The 17,525-nt window shown below is 45.3% G+C and overlaps 3 protein-coding genes across 4 annotated transcripts; 2 read left to right on the forward strand and 1 right to left on the reverse strand.

Moving 5' to 3' along the window:
* Positions 1-5,002: 5,002 nt before the first annotated feature.
* Positions 5,003-5,915, forward strand: LOC120032467 (persephin-like). Its single transcript, XM_038978572.1, has 2 exons — positions 5,003-5,081; positions 5,431-5,915. Exons 1-2 carry the CDS (start codon positions 5,003-5,005, stop codon positions 5,913-5,915), a joined length of 564 nt encoding a protein of 187 aa, XP_038834500.1.
* A 552-nt stretch (positions 5,916-6,467) lies between these two features.
* On the reverse strand, positions 6,468-10,533 carry LOC120032525 (WD repeat domain-containing protein 83). 2 transcript variants are annotated; one of them, XM_038978665.1, is made up of 9 exons: positions 10,419-10,533; positions 10,185-10,300; positions 9,866-9,986; positions 8,234-8,339; positions 7,928-7,976; positions 7,646-7,772; positions 7,485-7,552; positions 7,152-7,375; positions 6,468-6,932 (listed from the first exon to the last, which is right to left on the reverse strand). In XM_038978665.1, exons 2-9 carry the CDS (start codon positions 10,285-10,287, stop codon positions 6,762-6,764), a joined length of 969 nt encoding a protein of 322 aa, XP_038834593.1. In that variant the 5' UTR covers positions 10,288-10,300; positions 10,419-10,533; the 3' UTR covers positions 6,468-6,761. The 2 variants fall into 2 exon arrangements, with proteins under 2 accessions (XP_038834593.1, XP_038834592.1); XM_038978664.1 differs by having other exon boundaries at positions 10,410-10,533.
* Positions 10,534-10,676: 143 nt separating this feature from the next.
* On the forward strand, positions 10,677-13,428 carry LOC120032528 (protein Asterix). The gene is made up of 4 exons (XM_038978668.1): positions 10,677-10,835; positions 11,085-11,190; positions 12,048-12,145; positions 13,249-13,428. Exons 1-4 carry the CDS (start codon positions 10,786-10,788, stop codon positions 13,313-13,315), a joined length of 321 nt encoding a protein of 106 aa, XP_038834596.1. The 5' UTR covers positions 10,677-10,785; the 3' UTR covers positions 13,316-13,428.
* The last annotated feature ends 4,097 nt before the right edge of the window (positions 13,429-17,525 follow it).

Raw genomic sequence — 17,525 nt, forward strand, 5'->3', positions numbered from 1 at the left:
AAAGATGACAAAAGTAGCTTTTTAGGCTACTGACTTCTGTGTCAATTTCTGGGAAGGTCTGGGAAAATGATGGGCTGCTGTCTATCAAGGATCAGGTGATTAGGACTGGAGGGAGGGATGCAGGGTAAGGAATGGAATGGAAGGGAGAGATCAGGGATACAGCAAGAAGGATGGAGAGAGGGAGGGAGGGATGGATAAAGTGAGAGGGGGATGGAGATGTTGTGGGTGGAAGGAGGGAGGGATCAGGGATAGAGGGAGACTCAAAAGGATGGATGGAGAAAGAGATACTCAGGGTGGATGGAGGGGGGAAAGGAGACAGATGGAGGGATAGAGGGAAAGATATTCCCGGGGCAGGTGTCTGTCTGATCCAGATTTACGTTGTAAACAGCATTCCGAAGTTTGATATTCTGTGGCATTGAGTTTGACATTCTGTGGATAAATCCCCTTAGAATGCTTCCCATTACAGGAACGCTGCTCCCATCTAACATTCCTGCCCGGCACAGACAGACAAGCCCTATATGGGCTGACCCAGAGAGACCAGCCCTCTCCGCGGTCCAACCACCGCTAGGAATGCACAAGCCAGCAATGCTCAGGAAGAGACATCGATCTGACCTGTCTGTCTATCAGTCTGTTAGTACCATGGATCCATCCCTTCATCCCTCCATCAGTACATGTCCCTATCACTCTATCAGTCTGTCCAGTGGATCCCTCCGCGATCTAGGCCTAGATTACTCTATCATTCTATCAGTCTGATAGAAAGGATCCCTCCTCTAGGGCTAAATGGGTCTATCAGTCTATCAATGGGACATCTCAGAGAGTGATATGTCTATTGCCAGGAATCTACAGACAGCAACCTCAGAAATAGCTCTCTCCTAAACCAGTAGAAGCCCTTACAGAGTAGGATAAGTTCCCCCTAGTCATGGTCACTTTTGCATCTTTCTCCCTTAATGGTTCATGTTAGCAGGCCGTGTTGGGGGGACTTTAGCTCAGTTGGTCCTAGAACTGTGCTTAGAGAGCCTGTTGCACCATCGAACAACACTGTAAGCCCATCAGACAGAGACAGGCAGACTCTGAACCCTTCCAAGAGAGTTTATCTTTATTTACTGCTCTACACCAAACGTTAGGAGAAGAGATTTGAAACAAATGTGTTTCCACTGATCCCTACAGGGCCTGATCCAGTTGTGTTTTGAACCTGGGCCAAGCAGTCTGGTAGAGTTGCAGGGAGAAAGACTGCTCTAAGATCAGTTGAAGTATGTTTCTCTGAGGTTAATGGTTAAGATTTGGCAGAGTGAGACTGATCCAGAGTGGCATTATCTGATATTGAAAGGTCTGTAGATCCCCTATAAACAAGTCACCTTCACAGTAGATAAGCTGCGTAAGGTAGAGGCTGGAAACAAGGTAGCCAATGAGCAATGCTCAACATTGTTATCAGACATTACTACAGTGCACAATTAGTAACACCATCAACCATTGGCTAGGTGTAAGGAATAAGGATATGACACTGCAGTGACTGGCCATCCTAGATGCTTTTGTGATGAAGGCATCATGTCGAATCGGGATGACCGCCGTTTAACTCCGAGCTTTCTCTCCAGGCGAGACATCAGCACTCCGGGTAAGAGACGGAATACAGAAAGAAGCTCGGAATACACATTCATCTTCCGGTTAATCCTCTGGGAAAACATGGAGCGTGAGAGGGCAAAGGGACTGACACATTCCTTCCACCTCCCACCCGGAGACAAGGATGAAGATGGAGAGAGAAAGAGGGAGGAGAATGAGGAGGAGGGATACAGTGATAGAACAATCCCCTTGGTATTTCTCTTGAAGATATGGTCTGGAATTTAAAGATGTCTCAGGTAGAGAGGAATGAGAAGAATCTGACAACAGTGTCACGTATGGAGAAAATAACTCATATAGGCCTATACAGACAATGGTGTATCATGCATATAGTATGAAACAAATGTATATTACACTTCATGTTTTGCATAGGGTATTTGGAAATGATCCCTTTTAGCCCAGGAAGGCCATAGAGTCAGCTAGGTTTGATTGACAAGTGTCTCGGCTGCTTGTTTGAATACCACAAGGCAAAAAGACACCAACCTTCAGATGACAATGTCTTGGAGTGTTGTCTGTGTCTGTGCTCCTTCTCAGTATACAAAATTGGACACATGGAACCATGCTTACTCACATAATTTTTTCCCTCTGGGTTGTAGGCTAAGTCACTGTCTACACCATGTACCATTCTGTAGCTGAGGGCATCTACACATTCCTGCACGGTTGACATGTTCAATCCCAAAGCCTCTCAAGTCTTCCTAATTCTGTCGTCACTGATTCCAGACAGTAACATAAATACATCAGATTGTATCTGATCGTACTTCTGATTTTCTGCCTTACTTTAGCTGTTACTGAGGTATTCTACCTCCCCTGGCCTGGTGCTACACTACATACAGTAGACCTACCATCACACCTTAGCTGTTACTGAGGTATTCTACCTCCCCTGGCCTGGTGCTACACTACATAGACCTACCATCACACCTTAGCTGTTACTGAGGTATTCTACCTCCCCTGGCCTGGTGCTACACTACATACAGTAGACCTACCATCACACCTTAGCTGTTACTGAGGTATTCTACCTCCCCTGGCCTGGTGCTACACTACATACAGTAGACCTACCACCACACCTTAGCTGTTACTGAGGTATTCTACCTCCCCTGGCCTGGTGCTACACTACATACAGTAGACCTACCACCACACCTTAGCTGTTACTGAGGTATTCTACCTCCCCTGGCCTGGTGCTACACTACATACAGTAGACCTACCATCACACCTTAGCTGTTACTGAGGTATTCTACCTCCCCTGGCCTGGTGCTACACTACATACAGTAGACCTACCATCACACCTTAGCTGTTACTGAGGTATTCTACCTCCCCTGGCCTGGTGCTACACTACATACAGTAGACCTACCATCACACCTTAGAAGCCCAATTCATTCCATTTCTGACATGGTGTCGTCCTAAAGTCAGTTTTCGGTAATGTGACCATTAGGGTTCTTACTAATTGCGTAGCGTGTATTTACCTCGCCTTAAATCCCAGAAAGAACTTCTCCAGGTAGAGGAGGATGGAGAGACGTGGAGCGGAGACGACTGATGTAAAAAAACAGAATGTGTATAATGTGACGGTTTTACAGGAGCTATGTTTAAACCTTAAACAGTCTGTCTCTCTCTTCAGAGGCAGGAAGGGGCTTAGAGCTGTATCAGGCCTGACCTGGAGCTACTGAAAACCCCATGTATTGCTTCAGTATGTACAGTATGTCATCATGAAGACAGTACATGAATGGTGCTGAGAGATGCAGGGACAGGTAAGTCAGGTAAAGTGATGGCTGATGACAGAAGAAAAAGTGAAGAGCAAAAGTAGTGGAGAGTGGAATCGACTCGGTCGTTTTGTCACTGTTGATGATCAGGATGTTCACCTGGTGAGAAATGATCAGTCATACGGTCACTGTTGATGATCAGGATGTTCACCTGGTGAGAAATGATCAGTCATACGGTCCGTGAGCGATTAAAGACGTCATTGAGAGTTTAGACAAGAGACTTGAACGCATATCCTCAAACATCATTGGCTTCACTTTCCCACCAGGAGGGTCAGTCACCAGTTAGATGTGGTTTGTGTCACAGTCATCACATGATGGTCAGCAGCATCAAAACATTATGAAAGCTCTTATCAGTCTGGAAGATTATTGTCTGAATTGGTCACTGAATAAACCCTCTGAATCAATGCAGTCTGACACACACACACACACACACACACACACACACACACACACACACACACACACACACACACACACACACACACACACACACACACACACACACACACACACACACACACACACACACACACACACACACACACACACACACACACACCCACACACACAAGCAGAGAGAGAGAGCTCTATGGGTAGGTGTGTGTGTGTGTGTGTGTGTGTGTGTGTGTGTGTGTGTGTGTGTGTGTGTGTGTGTGTGTGTGTGTGTGTGTGTGTGTGTGTGTGTGTGTGTGTGTGTGTGTGTGTGTGTGTGTGAATATTAGAGGGCCAGATGGGCAGGGTTATGGGGCTATTCCATTGGCAATCTCAATCAAGCCCAGCTAAAGTATTTGAAATGATTTGGTCTGATAATGTGACCTGACAAGCCCACATTTCCAACCAAATCCCTGAATTTATGGAAGAAGTTACTAAAGATCTGGGAATGTCAGTCGCCAGTCTCGGAATGTCCATTAAAATGTCTCCTGTCATGTTTTTTTCTTCTTCTCTTTTTTAATTACGACCATCCCTTCCCTCTTTTATTTGAACTCTTTCTTTGCTGGCCTGAAAGAGACAGAAACACATTCTCACTTTCTGCCTCATTTGAACATTGACCTGGCGGACTTTTGTCTTAACTGTGTATTTTTCTATGTCCTCAAGTCAATGTCCTTCCCCCAGGTCTTTTGTTTCTATTACACCCCCCCCCCCTCTCTCTCTCCCTCTCTCTTTCTTCATCTGTTCAAGTGGTAGTTCTGCCTAGCATCAAATGCCAACCAGCTCAACCTCTGACCAGCCTAGTCCGTCGTTCAACTTCAAAACAGCTTTAAGTTATTAGCCTCCAGATTTCATTTTTCCCATGAAGCAGCCTTTGCATCCATCGGAAAACACCTGGGCTGGGGCCCTCAGAACAAAATTTATACCTGTTAAATATAATCCCAATATGACACATTTCTTGGTCAAACACCCATCCAACAATCAAACCGCTAACCGTCAAAACTCAAGTGAGTCTACGGGCTTGGCGCTTTGGCGAGGAACGGGTTAGTGTACCCCCCCTCCGTTTCACCCCCCCTTCTTTTCGGAGGGATATATAATGGAGGTTGGGACTCTGTTGCATCTCAGCATCACTCGTGGACACTCATCCACTGTTCAATCGTTTACTTAGAGAGGAAGAGGGATCAACATAAGAGAAGAGGGGAGATATGAGGTCTCTACTGAAGCTGGTTGTTCTGCTGTTCTGTGTCCAGAGAGGAGAGGGACACTGGCTGCGCTCACTACTCGGTAAGGACGGATGGGGGTCACGACTCACGACCTTCGACATTAGAGATGGGACAGGATAGAATTTCTTCCTATTTTCATCAGTTTTGTACGGGGTTGTATGTATCTAGATATTGTTGTGTACTTTGAGATTGGTTTACATCAGGATGATGTTTGACACTGGGACTTGAGTGACAAGGCATACACAGTCACTGGAGAATTTTGGGAGCATATTGTGTGATTTATGTTCTGAAGTTTTTCTGTAGGGTAGCACTGACTATCAGTCTACTGCAGTCTATAGTGTAATGATATCTGGTCCAAGCTGGTGTGTTGAGTGTTTTAATAACCCTCTCTCTTTATCTCCATCTTTCAGAGCAGCGAGGGCAAGCATCATCCCCCCCATCAGAGGAGGAGAGGAGAGGTGGAGGAGGAGAATCCAACAAAGGGAACGACAACAATAAGAACACAGGAGGTTCCGGATTCGGAGTAGAAGACCAAAGGGGTTCCGTCCCATCCCCAGCCCCAATCATCCCAATCCGGTCCCGCCGCTCTTCAACCCAATGTCGTCTCCGCTCCGTCCTCCTCCAGGTACGAGAGCTGGGTCTGGGCTACGACGCGGACGAGACCGTCCTCTTCAAGTACTGCAGCGGAGACTGTCCCCGTGTCCGCTCCAACCATGATCTGACCCTGACCAACCTGCTCCTGAGGGGGGCCCTGCCCGAGCAGAATGGAGAGCTGTGGCAGAATGGACCATGCTGCAGGCCCACCCACCACGAAGATCTAGCCTTTTTGGATAACGCCCATCGCTGGCACAAGGTGGAGAAGCTGTCGGCTGCAGGGTGTACATGTGTGGGTTAATGGGGAGGAGCTGGACATGAAGGGGGAGGGCCTGGGACGGAACATTCACTTTTGGGCCGTGGCCATTGGCTGTTCAGAATGCAATGGGAGAAGCAGAGGCTCAGGCTGTGCTGTAAACAAGGAGATCCAGGAGGAAAGAGATTAGATGTAGCTATTATTTGCTAGAAAGAAATGCATTCATTTGCGTATGTATATTTATATTTATTTAAAGTTGCTTTGGGGAGTTTTTTTTAAACCAATGACAAGAATGGATCGTATTTTGCTGCATAGATTAAATGAATAGTGGTTAACACTATGGTTGATTGTTGAGTAAAATTGTTACAATTCGAAAAAAGGTCCTCAGCAAACCAACAAGGTATTTATGTAAAATAAATTATTTATTTATTTGAGATGATTCCTGTATGATGCTACTTAATTTATTTTGTCCATGTGCCATGTTCATATGTACAACTCGTAATAAAGAACCAAATCTACATGTTTTATGACCAATGTTGGTGAGTGATATTACATTTTCCCTCATGGCTACTAAGAAATATATATTAGAGCCTATGATTCATTTGGACAACAAGGGTTTATTCAAAACTCATAATTTACAACATTTTTACAATGAATATAAAAAAAACATTATTGATAATGCTGGGACATCAGCAGTACTTTCATTGATTTATTCCATATTTTAGCCATGGAAGCAACGGCACGTCCCTTTTCAACCACACAACCATTTCCCTCAACCAAAATCCCATCCCTGACCCTGAGTCCAGAACAGACAGTTCATGTACAGTAGGGAACTCATCAGTTCTGACGATATCATGACTTGTCCTTTCTGTTATGTCCATCTAATGATGACTATACTTTTTCCTGTTGAACAACCACCACGTCCTCCTCAGTTTCCTCTGGCTCCGCCCCCCACACCTGGACACGCCCCTCCATGGCTGTGAGGAGGCGGGTCTCCGAGGGATGGAAAGACAGCGATTGGACGACAGCCTTCCCGACTGGCAGCTTCAGCGTCAGAGAACCCTGAGAGAGAAACAAGAGATGTTCAAAAATCAAAAGAATCTAACACCAATAGGCACACATACTAAGTTCTTGAATCTGCAGCTGTTGACATTTACAGATACTGCTGTGCTATTCCATTTCAAATACGCATCCAGTTAGCAAAATCAACAAATCAAATCAATTCATTTTGATAAGTAGTGGAGCTATCTATTAAATGAACAAATCATCCATCCCTCGTACCTCTACCAGGTCCCAGCAGTACACATGTCCGTCCTCAGAGCAGCTCAGGACGTGAGTATCCTTACTGGACAGACAGCAGTCCAGCTTGTAGCCCTTCATCTTGTGTCCTGTGTACTCTCCCAGCATCTCCCCTGTGCTCTTGTCCAGTAGACGCACGGTGGAGTCCAGGCTGGAGGTCAGAGTGCACTGGGCGTCCGCACTGAAACACACACACGTGATGGGGCCTGGAACACAGAGACAAACACATAACAAATCAATGCGACTCAGGGTGGTTTAGGTACAGAAGTTAGTGATAGTTAGTACAACAACTAGTTGGTAAGACTAGATACTGACTGTTGATGAAGTCCACATGCAGCTGGCCCATCCGCAGGTCATACCGTCTCACTCTCCCATCCACTGACCTGGAGAAAGACATGAGATAGAAAAGATACTTAGAGGACTCTTCTATAAGAATGAAACTGAAATGAACAGAAAGGTTCAGACTTGGTACTGACCCAGTGAGCAGCTCGTGTTCAGACACCTTCAGACTGCTGACACCATCTTGAGCCTCGTCCAGAATCTGGATGGGGTCAAATTTTCTGGACCTGGTGTCCCAGCAACGCACTGTACCATCTATGGAGCCTAGAGACCGACACGAGTACACGCACGCGCACACACACACACTTGAGATGGGTCCTGTTGTGGATGAGCAGGACAATGCTGAAGCCACAAATCTGGTTGTAGAGGTGACTGAGATGCACTTTGCTGAGGAAGGACGGAGGAACGAGAAAACTCACCAGATAAAATGACCGTAGCTTCTTCATTGAACTGGACACAGTTGACTTTCTGCAAACAGAAAGTCAGACCAGACCAGAGCCAGAGCCATATCCATGTAAATAAACGGCTCTAGTTAGAGGTTTTGTTGTTGTATTCTTTCCTGTCTCTATTCCTTCAACATAAACATCTCTTTCTATATTTTTTTCTGACCCACCTGACCTCTCCTACCCGCCTCTTTCCCCCTCCCCTCCCCTCTTTCTCTAAAACTCTATCTCCATCTCTCGCTCTGGGACACAGGAAAATATAGTTGTATTGTTTTCTCTCACCCCAGCGTGACCCCTGAGTTTCCGGGTGACCTGTCCCGTGGCGACGTCCCAGAGGATCACCGTCTTGTCCGAGCTGCAGGAACACAGCTGGCTGTTGTCATAGGAACTAGGGAAGGAATCGATGGTAAGACACACACCATTACCTCAGATCATATTCCCCCAGGGCCCAGAGGCAGCAGGGAGACAGTGAAGGACAAAGCAGGCAGGTGGATAGAGGAAGACTACACAAGCAAGCATGTAGATTGATCACATAGAGAATGACCCGCAGAGGCAAGACTGACAGAGAGTAAAGGACACAGAAGGCAGATGGATGGATAGGGGAACATAAACAAGAATACTGAATGAGTAAAAAATGTGCTACTTCTTATCTATTAACTATACCGTATGTTTCCATTTCTAATGCATATCTCCTACTTCATATAGGGGAATATAGAGGCATTGGCTTCTGCATATAGGCTAGCTGTCACACTGAAAAAGAACACTTAGTGAAGTTAAGTGCTTCCCACTCAATCAGATCTAGAATCAGCGTTATTTAACCCAAATTTGGCCTTTACCAAACACATTCTTCAATAAAGAGTTCCTCAATCAGCTGTCTGTATTGCTCGAGAGCAAGGGTCTCCATCAGGCAGATCTACCAGTAGCTCTCAGCCCACCTGTGAGTAGCTCGCCAATCAATTCTGAAAGTGCGTTCATTTTTTAAAATGTGTTCCATCGCAAACGGTCATAAACATAAAGCACCCGGCTACTATCCAATCAAAGCCACAGTGACATTATCCCACCCCTGGTTAGCCACTACTGGCTTCAAAATCCAAACTTAGCACAATATCTGCCAATTAATTTCCAGCAATATTGCTGTCTGTTTAGTGTACGCGTTTGTCTATCACTCTGTTTGCAGGACAGTTAACAATGATGAGAACTGTCTTGTGGGTAGACAGAAAGACTTTCCCCCAAAAACTTTCTCAATTAAATGTTAAGTGCAAAGTAGGCTTACCTGACATAACTATATTATGAATATTTGTATCAATTGGGTGGCGATTGTTTTGCAAACCCTGCCATGAGGTGCTGCAGCAGTAGTCTCAGCAGAAACATCACTCATCTGACACATTCCTCTCTACACTAAAACATTTAAATGAATTGATTTTTTTCTTCAGATGTGATTTAAGCACTGACATGGACTCAAAACATCAATTTTCAATGTTTCTCTTTGAATAATTGTAATATTGAGAGTTGTTTTTAAAATGATTTTAAGAGGTATATTGACATAAAACACATCTGTTGTACACCTAGGACCCGGGGAAGAGCTGCAGGTCTCAGGACAGAAAAGTTTGGAGACCCTTGCTGTAGAGACACCAAATCGTCACATTTTAGACCGGTTTGGAGACAAAAAAACTCGAATCAGATTTGAAAATGTACCTAACTCAGTGGAGATTAAAGGGATCTCCAGAGTAAGCCATGCCTGAGACCGGGTCTGCTAACTCGTACCTCTGCAGGTTAACAATTAAGTAACGTACCGCAGAAGTTTATGCAAGAGAGCTTTATAACCAAAAAGAGCGCAATGCATCGATCGACAAGACTTCAAAGAGGGCCAGCTTACTTTCTGATATAGGTTTGTGTAATAATACAGATACTGACCCATCAGCATCTAGCACTTCGTATCCATGGCCACTGTACGTCTTCAGTAGTGTCCCTCGACTTACACTCCACAACTTCAGAGACTTGTCACTGCCGCAAGACAGCAGGTAGTTACCATCAGCTGAGAAAGAGAGGGAGAGGGGTGGGGGAGAGAGAGACAGGGAGGGAGAAAGAGGTGGGTCGAGAGAAAATAAGAGGATGAAAAACACCCGAAACGCGTTATGTAGATACATACAGCCTGTCATGACATACACAAGCAGATCCAAGTTGATCAACAGTCAATGCACCTGACGGTATGGGTGTTTGTTTGAGTTCTCACCATTGAATCGCACAGCTCTTACAGCCCCTTGTTGGCAGTCTATGGTCCTGAGAAGGTTTTGGGGGAGCTGAGGGACCTCAGGTTTGGGCTGGGGAAACGACATTTCACACTTCTGCCTGTAGAAAGAGAGATTGAAACATATAGCTATTATTTTTCTCCTGACTTGAGCATCAACTACGTCAAGTGCTATGGAAATAGCATCATGGAACTTGGATAGATATCTACCTGAAATACCTTTCTTGTTCGCTTTAGTTTGATGAGAGAGCAATCATTAACTGACTCATATTGCTTTCTGTTAGCTAACTACAAACGAACAAGTACTTTTTTCCCATATTTTTGCAAATGTGTAGTTTACTTCCTGTCTGTGATAAACGTTTCGTTCCGGGTAAAAGCATTTGTGTCAAAATAAAAGCCTGAACATTCTCACTCCGCATCGATAGAGTCCTTCGCGTCCTTTAAAGCATTTATTTTGAAATGCATCCATCGCACAGCGGAACTGATAGGCCCCGCCCCTTCATTCACCGAGCTAGCTGACGGGTCCCACTCCACACCGTTTTGACACTACATTTATCCTTAAAAATATCTCAACAAGAAGGACATTATGTCCGCAAACAACATGTCAGGCCCACAAAGGGTAAACAAAATTATCCGGTGAGTACAATTGGGTAAATGTCGTTGGGTTTGCTCGCTAACATTGCTAACGAGGTAGCTATTTAGCTAAATCACACGTCATCAGCACTATTCTAACGCGATTACAGACTAGCTAACAAGCTAGCTAGCTAGAACGCCTGTCATTTAGTGAACTAACTCGATGTTGTAACACTGACGTATAGCTAAGTAAGGTAGCTAGTTGCGTTATTTGTGATAGTGTCATTCATATCTTGGTTGTTGTTGTTACAGATACAAGCCCCCCAGCACGGAAGCAAACCCCACCCTGGAAGACCCGACTCCAGACTACATGAACCTACTCGGCATGATCTTCAGCATGTGTGGCCTGATGCTGAAGGTGACCCAGAGACATCTGTTTTTACCACATTGACACACACACAGACATTTGACCTTGCCCTTCCCCCATTCTCTGTGTGTGTGTGTGTGTGTGTGTGTGTGTGTGTGTGTGTGTGTGTGTGTGTGTGTGTGTGTGTGTGTGTGTGTGTGTGTGTGTGTGTGTGTGTAACTCCCCAAGGAGAAGTTGCCCCACTGTTCCCACCTACCCTCCCCATTTACGGGATTAAAGTCTACCACCTGGGGGGGCAATACCAGCCTTTCAACTGAGTGGTTTATCCTAGAAGGGTGTGTGTGTGTGTGCCCCCAAATCAACTGGAGTCAGTACTTTCTGTCACATATCCCTAATTGACTGTGTGTGGTGCTGGGTGATACACCGTTACACCCACCTAGGTAATGTGATGGTTGACTACTCTACTATTGGATGAATTGTCACTACGTCCGATAGTGGAGTTGATGAAAAGAGGAAAGTCCAGCACACCGGTAACCTTGACGCTACCAACTATTTAATGACTCTGTTAATCAACACCTTTCCCTCTGACTGCTGCCACTGAAATCAGTCCTAAAATGTTATGTATGTAACCGGTGTCCCTGTGCTAGCATAGCAATGTATCTTCCTTTACTCTCCCTGTCCTCAAACTAGTGATCCTCTGCTAATGGTGACATTTCAAGCAGTGGATTGAAATTGCAGTATGATCTTAACCTGTTACACGTAGGCACATAATCTTACACAATACATTAGTAACTGTCTGGCTATGCTACAGCACTAAAGCCTCATGCAGAAAAGCTGACACACACACAGCACATTATAAAGTATAGTATGTGGGTGATTTTGTGGTCCTTCTGTGTTGTGTGTTTCAGTTAAAGTGGTGTGCGTGGATAGCAGTGTACTGCTCCTTCATCAGCTTCGCTAACTCACGCAGCTCAGAAGACACTAAACAGATGATGAGCAGCTTCATGTGAGTAGAACAAATATGTGTGTGTACCTCTCTCTCTCTCTCTGTGTGTATGCGTTCTGTCTCTTTTATCAAGTCTCATATTTCCAACCTACCCAGGGTCTGTATGCGACTAATGAGGGCAAGTGAAAGAGAAGTGTAAAAGGTGTCTGCTATAATGCCAAAATGTAGAGTTATCTATTATCTGTCTCATAATGGCTTACTGTTAATGTATTAACTATAATACCAGGACGCAGCAGGAAGTGAGTTTGGCAGCTCTTTTTCTGCCTGGGGTCTATTCCCTAGGAACCGTGAGGAGGAGGGACTAACCTGAATGTGTCCAATAAAAAACACTTTCCGTTGCAAAATGTTTTTCTACAAATTGCGCTAATGAATGCACTCCTGGCAATAAAACTGAAGACGCAGGAAGTTAGTTTGGCAACGCTCGGCTCCACCTGGCATTGTGACTTGAGATGGGCTCAGCTTTAATGTCCAAAAGCTTTTAACATTGACCTCCAGGTGTTGCATTTACCCATAACAATTTACTACAGCAGATAATACCACTCACTTTGTGGGAGCGTGTGTGTCTGTGTGCCATTTCTCCAGGGAAAGTAGTGTGTGTGGCTCTGCAGGTAAAGTAGAGAGTGCCAGTCCATCACCTAGATGAGTGTTTTATTAAAGATTGTCTCTATGCTCCTGGCTGGTAACACACTGTGTGGCTCTGCAGGTAAAGTAGAGAGTGCCAGTCCATCACCTAGATGAGTGTTTTATTAAAGATTGTCTCTATGCTCCTGGCTGGTAACACACTGTGTGGATCAGCCAAATGGTGTAGAAGTGTTATATGCAGCAAATGCCATATAGTCCTAATCACAATGGAAAAATATGAAGTTATATACTGATCCAAGGTCGGTTTGGTTTTTCTTTTATAGTGAAGGTTAAGATCTAAGGGATGGTAAGCTGATCCTAGATCTGTGGAAAAAAGGACAAAGTGTAACCACCGAACCTGAATGCACTGAGGCTATATTAAAGATGCTTCTGCTGAGCAATCTCTTCAATATTTATTGCTAATTAATTTTTATTTTCTTCTCATCCTTTTTCCCCCCTCATTCTCTTCTTCTTTCGATCAGGCTGTCCATCTCAGCCGTGGTGATGTCATACCTCCAGAACCCCCAGCCCATGTCGCCACCGTGGTAACCAAGGACCAATGGCGGGGGGGCCTTGCAGGAGAGGGGCGGTTCCAGACTGAGAGTGGGAGACGGACTCCTGACTCGCCCACTGACCATCTGGGAGAGAGAGGGATGGATGGATGGCTGGAGAGAGGAGATGGATGGATGGAGACAGAGAGAGAGAGGGGGGAAGGGAGAAAGATGGATGTATTGAGAGGAAACACAAAGGTGGACATGAGGCAAGATGACCAGGTGGTCCTGGTTATAACTGTTTACTCTCCAAAATCTCTCTCTTCCTGGAGATATCACACGTTTTCTATTGAATTGTCTGATTCACCCGCTGTAAGCTGAGCTCTGGTAGTTGGAAATAAAGATTGAATGTTTTCTAAAGTCACTGTATTTTGTTTGTCCTGTTACATGTGTGACGGGGGTCACTGTACCGTACCACCTTATCCCCCTGCAGCTCACACTGAGACCAGAACCGGGCCCCTGCCTCGCAAACACGCGTGACCACCCTCATGAAACACCTTTAGCCAGCTGGGCCACCGAAAAGGTACCAGTTGGATTGGTATTCCAAGCTGAGGAGTTTAACCAATTCAGGTCCGTTACACATGCATGTTCTGATAACGTCTTGGATCATTAGGCCCAAACACCACTGCCTCCCAAAATCTGACGCAAGAGCTTACATTGAGCAACTGTTATGAAAGTGGCTGTGTGCCTCTAGGCAGTCAGTAATGTGTACAATCTCACTCTGCAGCTCTGGGATTAGCTACCTCAGTCCTAAAAGGTCCCCCCACCACACTCACACACAGGACATAAACCCTCACTCAAGCCCTCAGTCTGTCCCTGTCTAATCACTAGGCACTGCTCTCCACCACACGCTCTCTCCCTCCAGACTGTGTGTGTGTCTGATGACAGAGCAGAGGGAGAGAAAGGCAGAGTGGGGAGTCAGCCGGATCTGAAGCTGATTCAGTGGACTTATAACTCAGTCCGACCAGCCTAAGGCAGATCAGCCCCAGCAGAGTGGGCACTTCGGTGTTCGGGACACGTGCCAGAGACAACCGGTTTCAACAAACTCCACTGAATTTTTCTCCTGATTTTGCACTGACTTGGTGGGGGGATAGAAATGTCAACTGGCACCTTTTTGGAAGGGAGTAAATGAGTTTTTCCGCTTTGGTAGTTTATTGCTGTTTTTCCCCTTGTTCCCATGTGTATCTGTTTTTGGAAGGTACCTTAACTAACTTATTCTCTGACTTTCCAAATGTTGTTTATTGTATCAGAAGTGAAAACCTAGTCAGTTGTCCAACTGAATTAAGTCTTCCCCATTTAACCCAACACCTCTGAATTAGAGAGGTGTGGGGGGCTGCCTTAACATTCACGGCTTACGGGGAACAGTGGGTTAACTGCCTCACTCAGGCGCAGAACAACAGATTTGTACCTTGTCAGCCCATGGATTCGAGCCAGCAACCTTCCGGTTATTGTCCCAACGCTCTAACCACTAGCCTACCTGCTGCCCCGACAGAAGCAAGAGAGAGGATATTGAATTTGTTGCATCTGCAGTTATGGCCTCTTTTGATCAGTGGGGTGGGTGTATTCTTTGTGTTATTAAAATCTTGAATAGAACAGAAAGGCCCATGCTCCCAATTACCACTTGTGCTACTGCTGTAGGCCTATCTCATCTGCCTAATCTTGCCTGATTGGAGATGGAAAACAATGATTGTTGTTTACCATTGACCACTAGAGGGCGGAGTTGCTTTACAAATTAGGTAACAATGAGCATCTCATGGTCTGGTTTAATCCCAAATGGCATTCTATTCCCTATATAGTGCACCACTTTTGACCAGTCCAGTAGTGCACTATGTAAGGAATAGGGTGCCATTGGGGACAAATCCTTGATGAAAGACCTGGCTCACTTCAGTACTGCTCTCAGACAGTATGGATTAAATCACGCAAACTCCTAGCACATAACTCTCTTGTTGTCTCCACTCTTTTCTCTCTCTCTCTCCCTCACTCTCTCTCTTGTTGTCTCCACTCTTTTCTTTCTCTCCCTCACTCTCTCTTTCTGTCTCCACTCTTTTCTCTCTCTCCCTCACTCTCTCTCTTGTTGTCTCCACTCTTTTCTCTCTCTCCCTCACTCTCTCTCTTGCTGTCTCCACTCTTTTCTCTCCCTCTCTCTGCTCTCTTTTCTCTCTCATTCTATCACTGTTTCTGCTCTCTCTCCCTCTCTGCTCTCTCTCTCTTTCTCTCGTTCTCTCTTGCAGTTTCTGCACTTTCTCTTTTTCTCTCTCGTTGTCTCTGTTTCCGCTTTTTCTTTCTTTCTCTCCCCTCCCTCTGTCTCTCTCATTCTCTCTCTTGCTGTCTCCCTCTTGCTGTTTCAGCTCTTTCTCTCTCTTAATCGCTGTCTCTCTGTTTCAGCTCTTTCTCTCTCCCTCTGTCTCCACTCTCATTCTCTCTCTCTCCCTATCACTGTTTCTGCTCTCTCTCTCTCTCTCTCTCTTGTACATTATAGAGTTCTACTGAAGGTGAAGGTGTAGTAACAGGTACATGCAATACCACCATTCTGCTTCACCTTCTTTTATCAAACCATACAATACTCTCTTTATCTCTCATTCTCTCCTCATCTCTCTCTTTGCTCCAAAGAGAGACTGATGAGTCAGACTGACACAGGGTTTGTCCCAAATAGCATCCTATTCCCTACACAAGGCACCACTGTTGACCAGGGCCCGTAGGGGAATAGGGTGCCATTATGGATGTGGCCACAGAGGAAGAATGAATGAAGGTGAATCGTGATATTTGTCTTAAATTGGTATTTTGTCACTCTTGGTCCCCCTAATGGATCCTATTGTGGGACACGGACCACTTACGTACATCATCTAAATAGGCCCGTAAACAACTGGTCGTGTGTGTCCGTGTGTCAGTTTGCCTGTGTGTGTCCGTGTGTCAGTTTGCCTGTGTGTGTCGGTGTGTCAGTTTGCCTGTGTGTGTGTGTGTGTGTGTCCGTGTGTCAGAGGGCCCTTAAAGGGTGAGTGATTGGTGACAGGGCTGATGACGGTGAGAGCCTGACTCAGCGTCTTGCCGACACACACACACCCACTCTTCCGCTCCGCTCACTGCCAGCAGGGCAGCGATGTAACCTCCACTCTGGAAATTAGCTAGGTGGGCCACACACACACACTAGATGTAACGACACACACACTCACATAAAACACACACTCTTTCCCTCTGCCCCTCTATTTATCCAATTGATCTTATCTTGCACTTGTCATATAGAGTGGTTCATATAGAGTGGTTCATATAGAGTGGTTCATATAGAGTGGTTCATATAGAGTGGTTCATATAGAGTGGTTCATATAGAGTGATTCATATAGAGTGATTCATATAGTGGTTCATATAGAGTGGTTCATATAGAGTGATTCATATAGAGTGATTCATATAGAGTAGTTCATATAGAGTGGTTCATATAGAGTGATTCATATAGAGTGGTTCATATAGAGTGGTTCATGTAGAGTGATTCATATAGAGTGGTTCATATAGAGTGGTTCATGTAGAGTGATTCATATAGAGTGATTCATATAGAGTGATTCATGTAGAGTGATTCATATAGAGTGATTCATATAGTGGTTCATATAGAGTGGTTCATGTAGAGTGGTTCATGCAGAGTGGTTCATGCAGAGTGGTTCATGCAGAGTGGTTCATGCAGAGTGGTTCATGCAGAGTGGTTCATGTAGAGTGATTCATATAGAGTGGTTCATATAGAGTGGTTCATATAGAGTGGTTCATATAGAGTGATTCATATGGAGTGATTAAAACAACAGAGATCACAACACTTCAGAGAGCACACTGTGTCCCAAATGGCACACTATTCTGCAGTGTACAAAACATTAGGAACACGTTCCTAATATTGAGTTGCAATCCCCTCCCCCGGTTTGGCCTCAGAACAGCCTCAATTCGTAGCGGCATGGACTCTACAAGGTGTCGAAAGCGTTCCACAGGGATTCTTGTCCATGTTGACTCCAATGCTTCCCACAGTTGTGTCAAGTTGGTTGGATGTCCTTTGGGTGGTGGACCATTCTTGATACACACAGGAAACTTCTGAGTGTGAAAAACCCAGCATTGTTGCAGTTCTTGACACACTCAAACCGGTACGCCTGGCACCTACTACCATACCCTGTCTTGCCCATTCACTCTCTGAATGGTACACAGACACAATCCACGTGTCAACGCATAAAAATCCTTCT

Source organism: Salvelinus namaycush, chromosome 39, assembly GCF_016432855.1.
Source record: "Salvelinus namaycush isolate Seneca chromosome 39, SaNama_1.0, whole genome shotgun sequence".
Taxonomy (NCBI): domain Eukaryota; kingdom Metazoa; phylum Chordata; class Actinopteri; order Salmoniformes; family Salmonidae; genus Salvelinus; species Salvelinus namaycush.

Excerpts from the sequence above, each read along its gene's own strand:
- LOC120032525 (XM_038978665.1), bottom strand. The coding sequence starts at position 10,287 with ATGTCGTTTCCCCAGCCCAAACCTGAGGTCCCTCAGCTCCCCCAAAAC. Across the intron at positions 7,977-8,233 it reads AACTCAGGGGTCACGCTGGG|AAAGTCAACTGTGTCCAGTT; the intron begins GTGAGAGAAAAC and ends TTCTGTTTGCAG. Across the intron at positions 7,773-7,927 it reads AGCTACGGTCATTTTATCTG|GCTCCATAGATGGTACAGTG; the intron begins GTGAGTTTTCTC and ends GTCGGTCTCTAG.
- LOC120032528 (XM_038978668.1), top strand. The coding sequence starts at position 10,786 with ATGTCCGCAAACAACATGTCAGGCCCACAAAGGGTAAACAAAATTATC. Across the intron at positions 10,836-11,084 it reads AGGGTAAACAAAATTATCCG|ATACAAGCCCCCCAGCACGG; the intron begins GTGAGTACAATT and ends TTGTTGTTACAG. Across the intron at positions 12,146-13,248 it reads CAGATGATGAGCAGCTTCAT|GCTGTCCATCTCAGCCGTGG; the intron begins GTGAGTAGAACA and ends TCTTTCGATCAG.
- LOC120032467 (XM_038978572.1), top strand. The coding sequence starts at position 5,003 with ATGAGGTCTCTACTGAAGCTGGTTGTTCTGCTGTTCTGTGTCCAGAGA. Across the intron at positions 5,082-5,430 it reads CTGGCTGCGCTCACTACTCG|AGCAGCGAGGGCAAGCATCA; the intron begins GTAAGGACGGAT and ends TCCATCTTTCAG.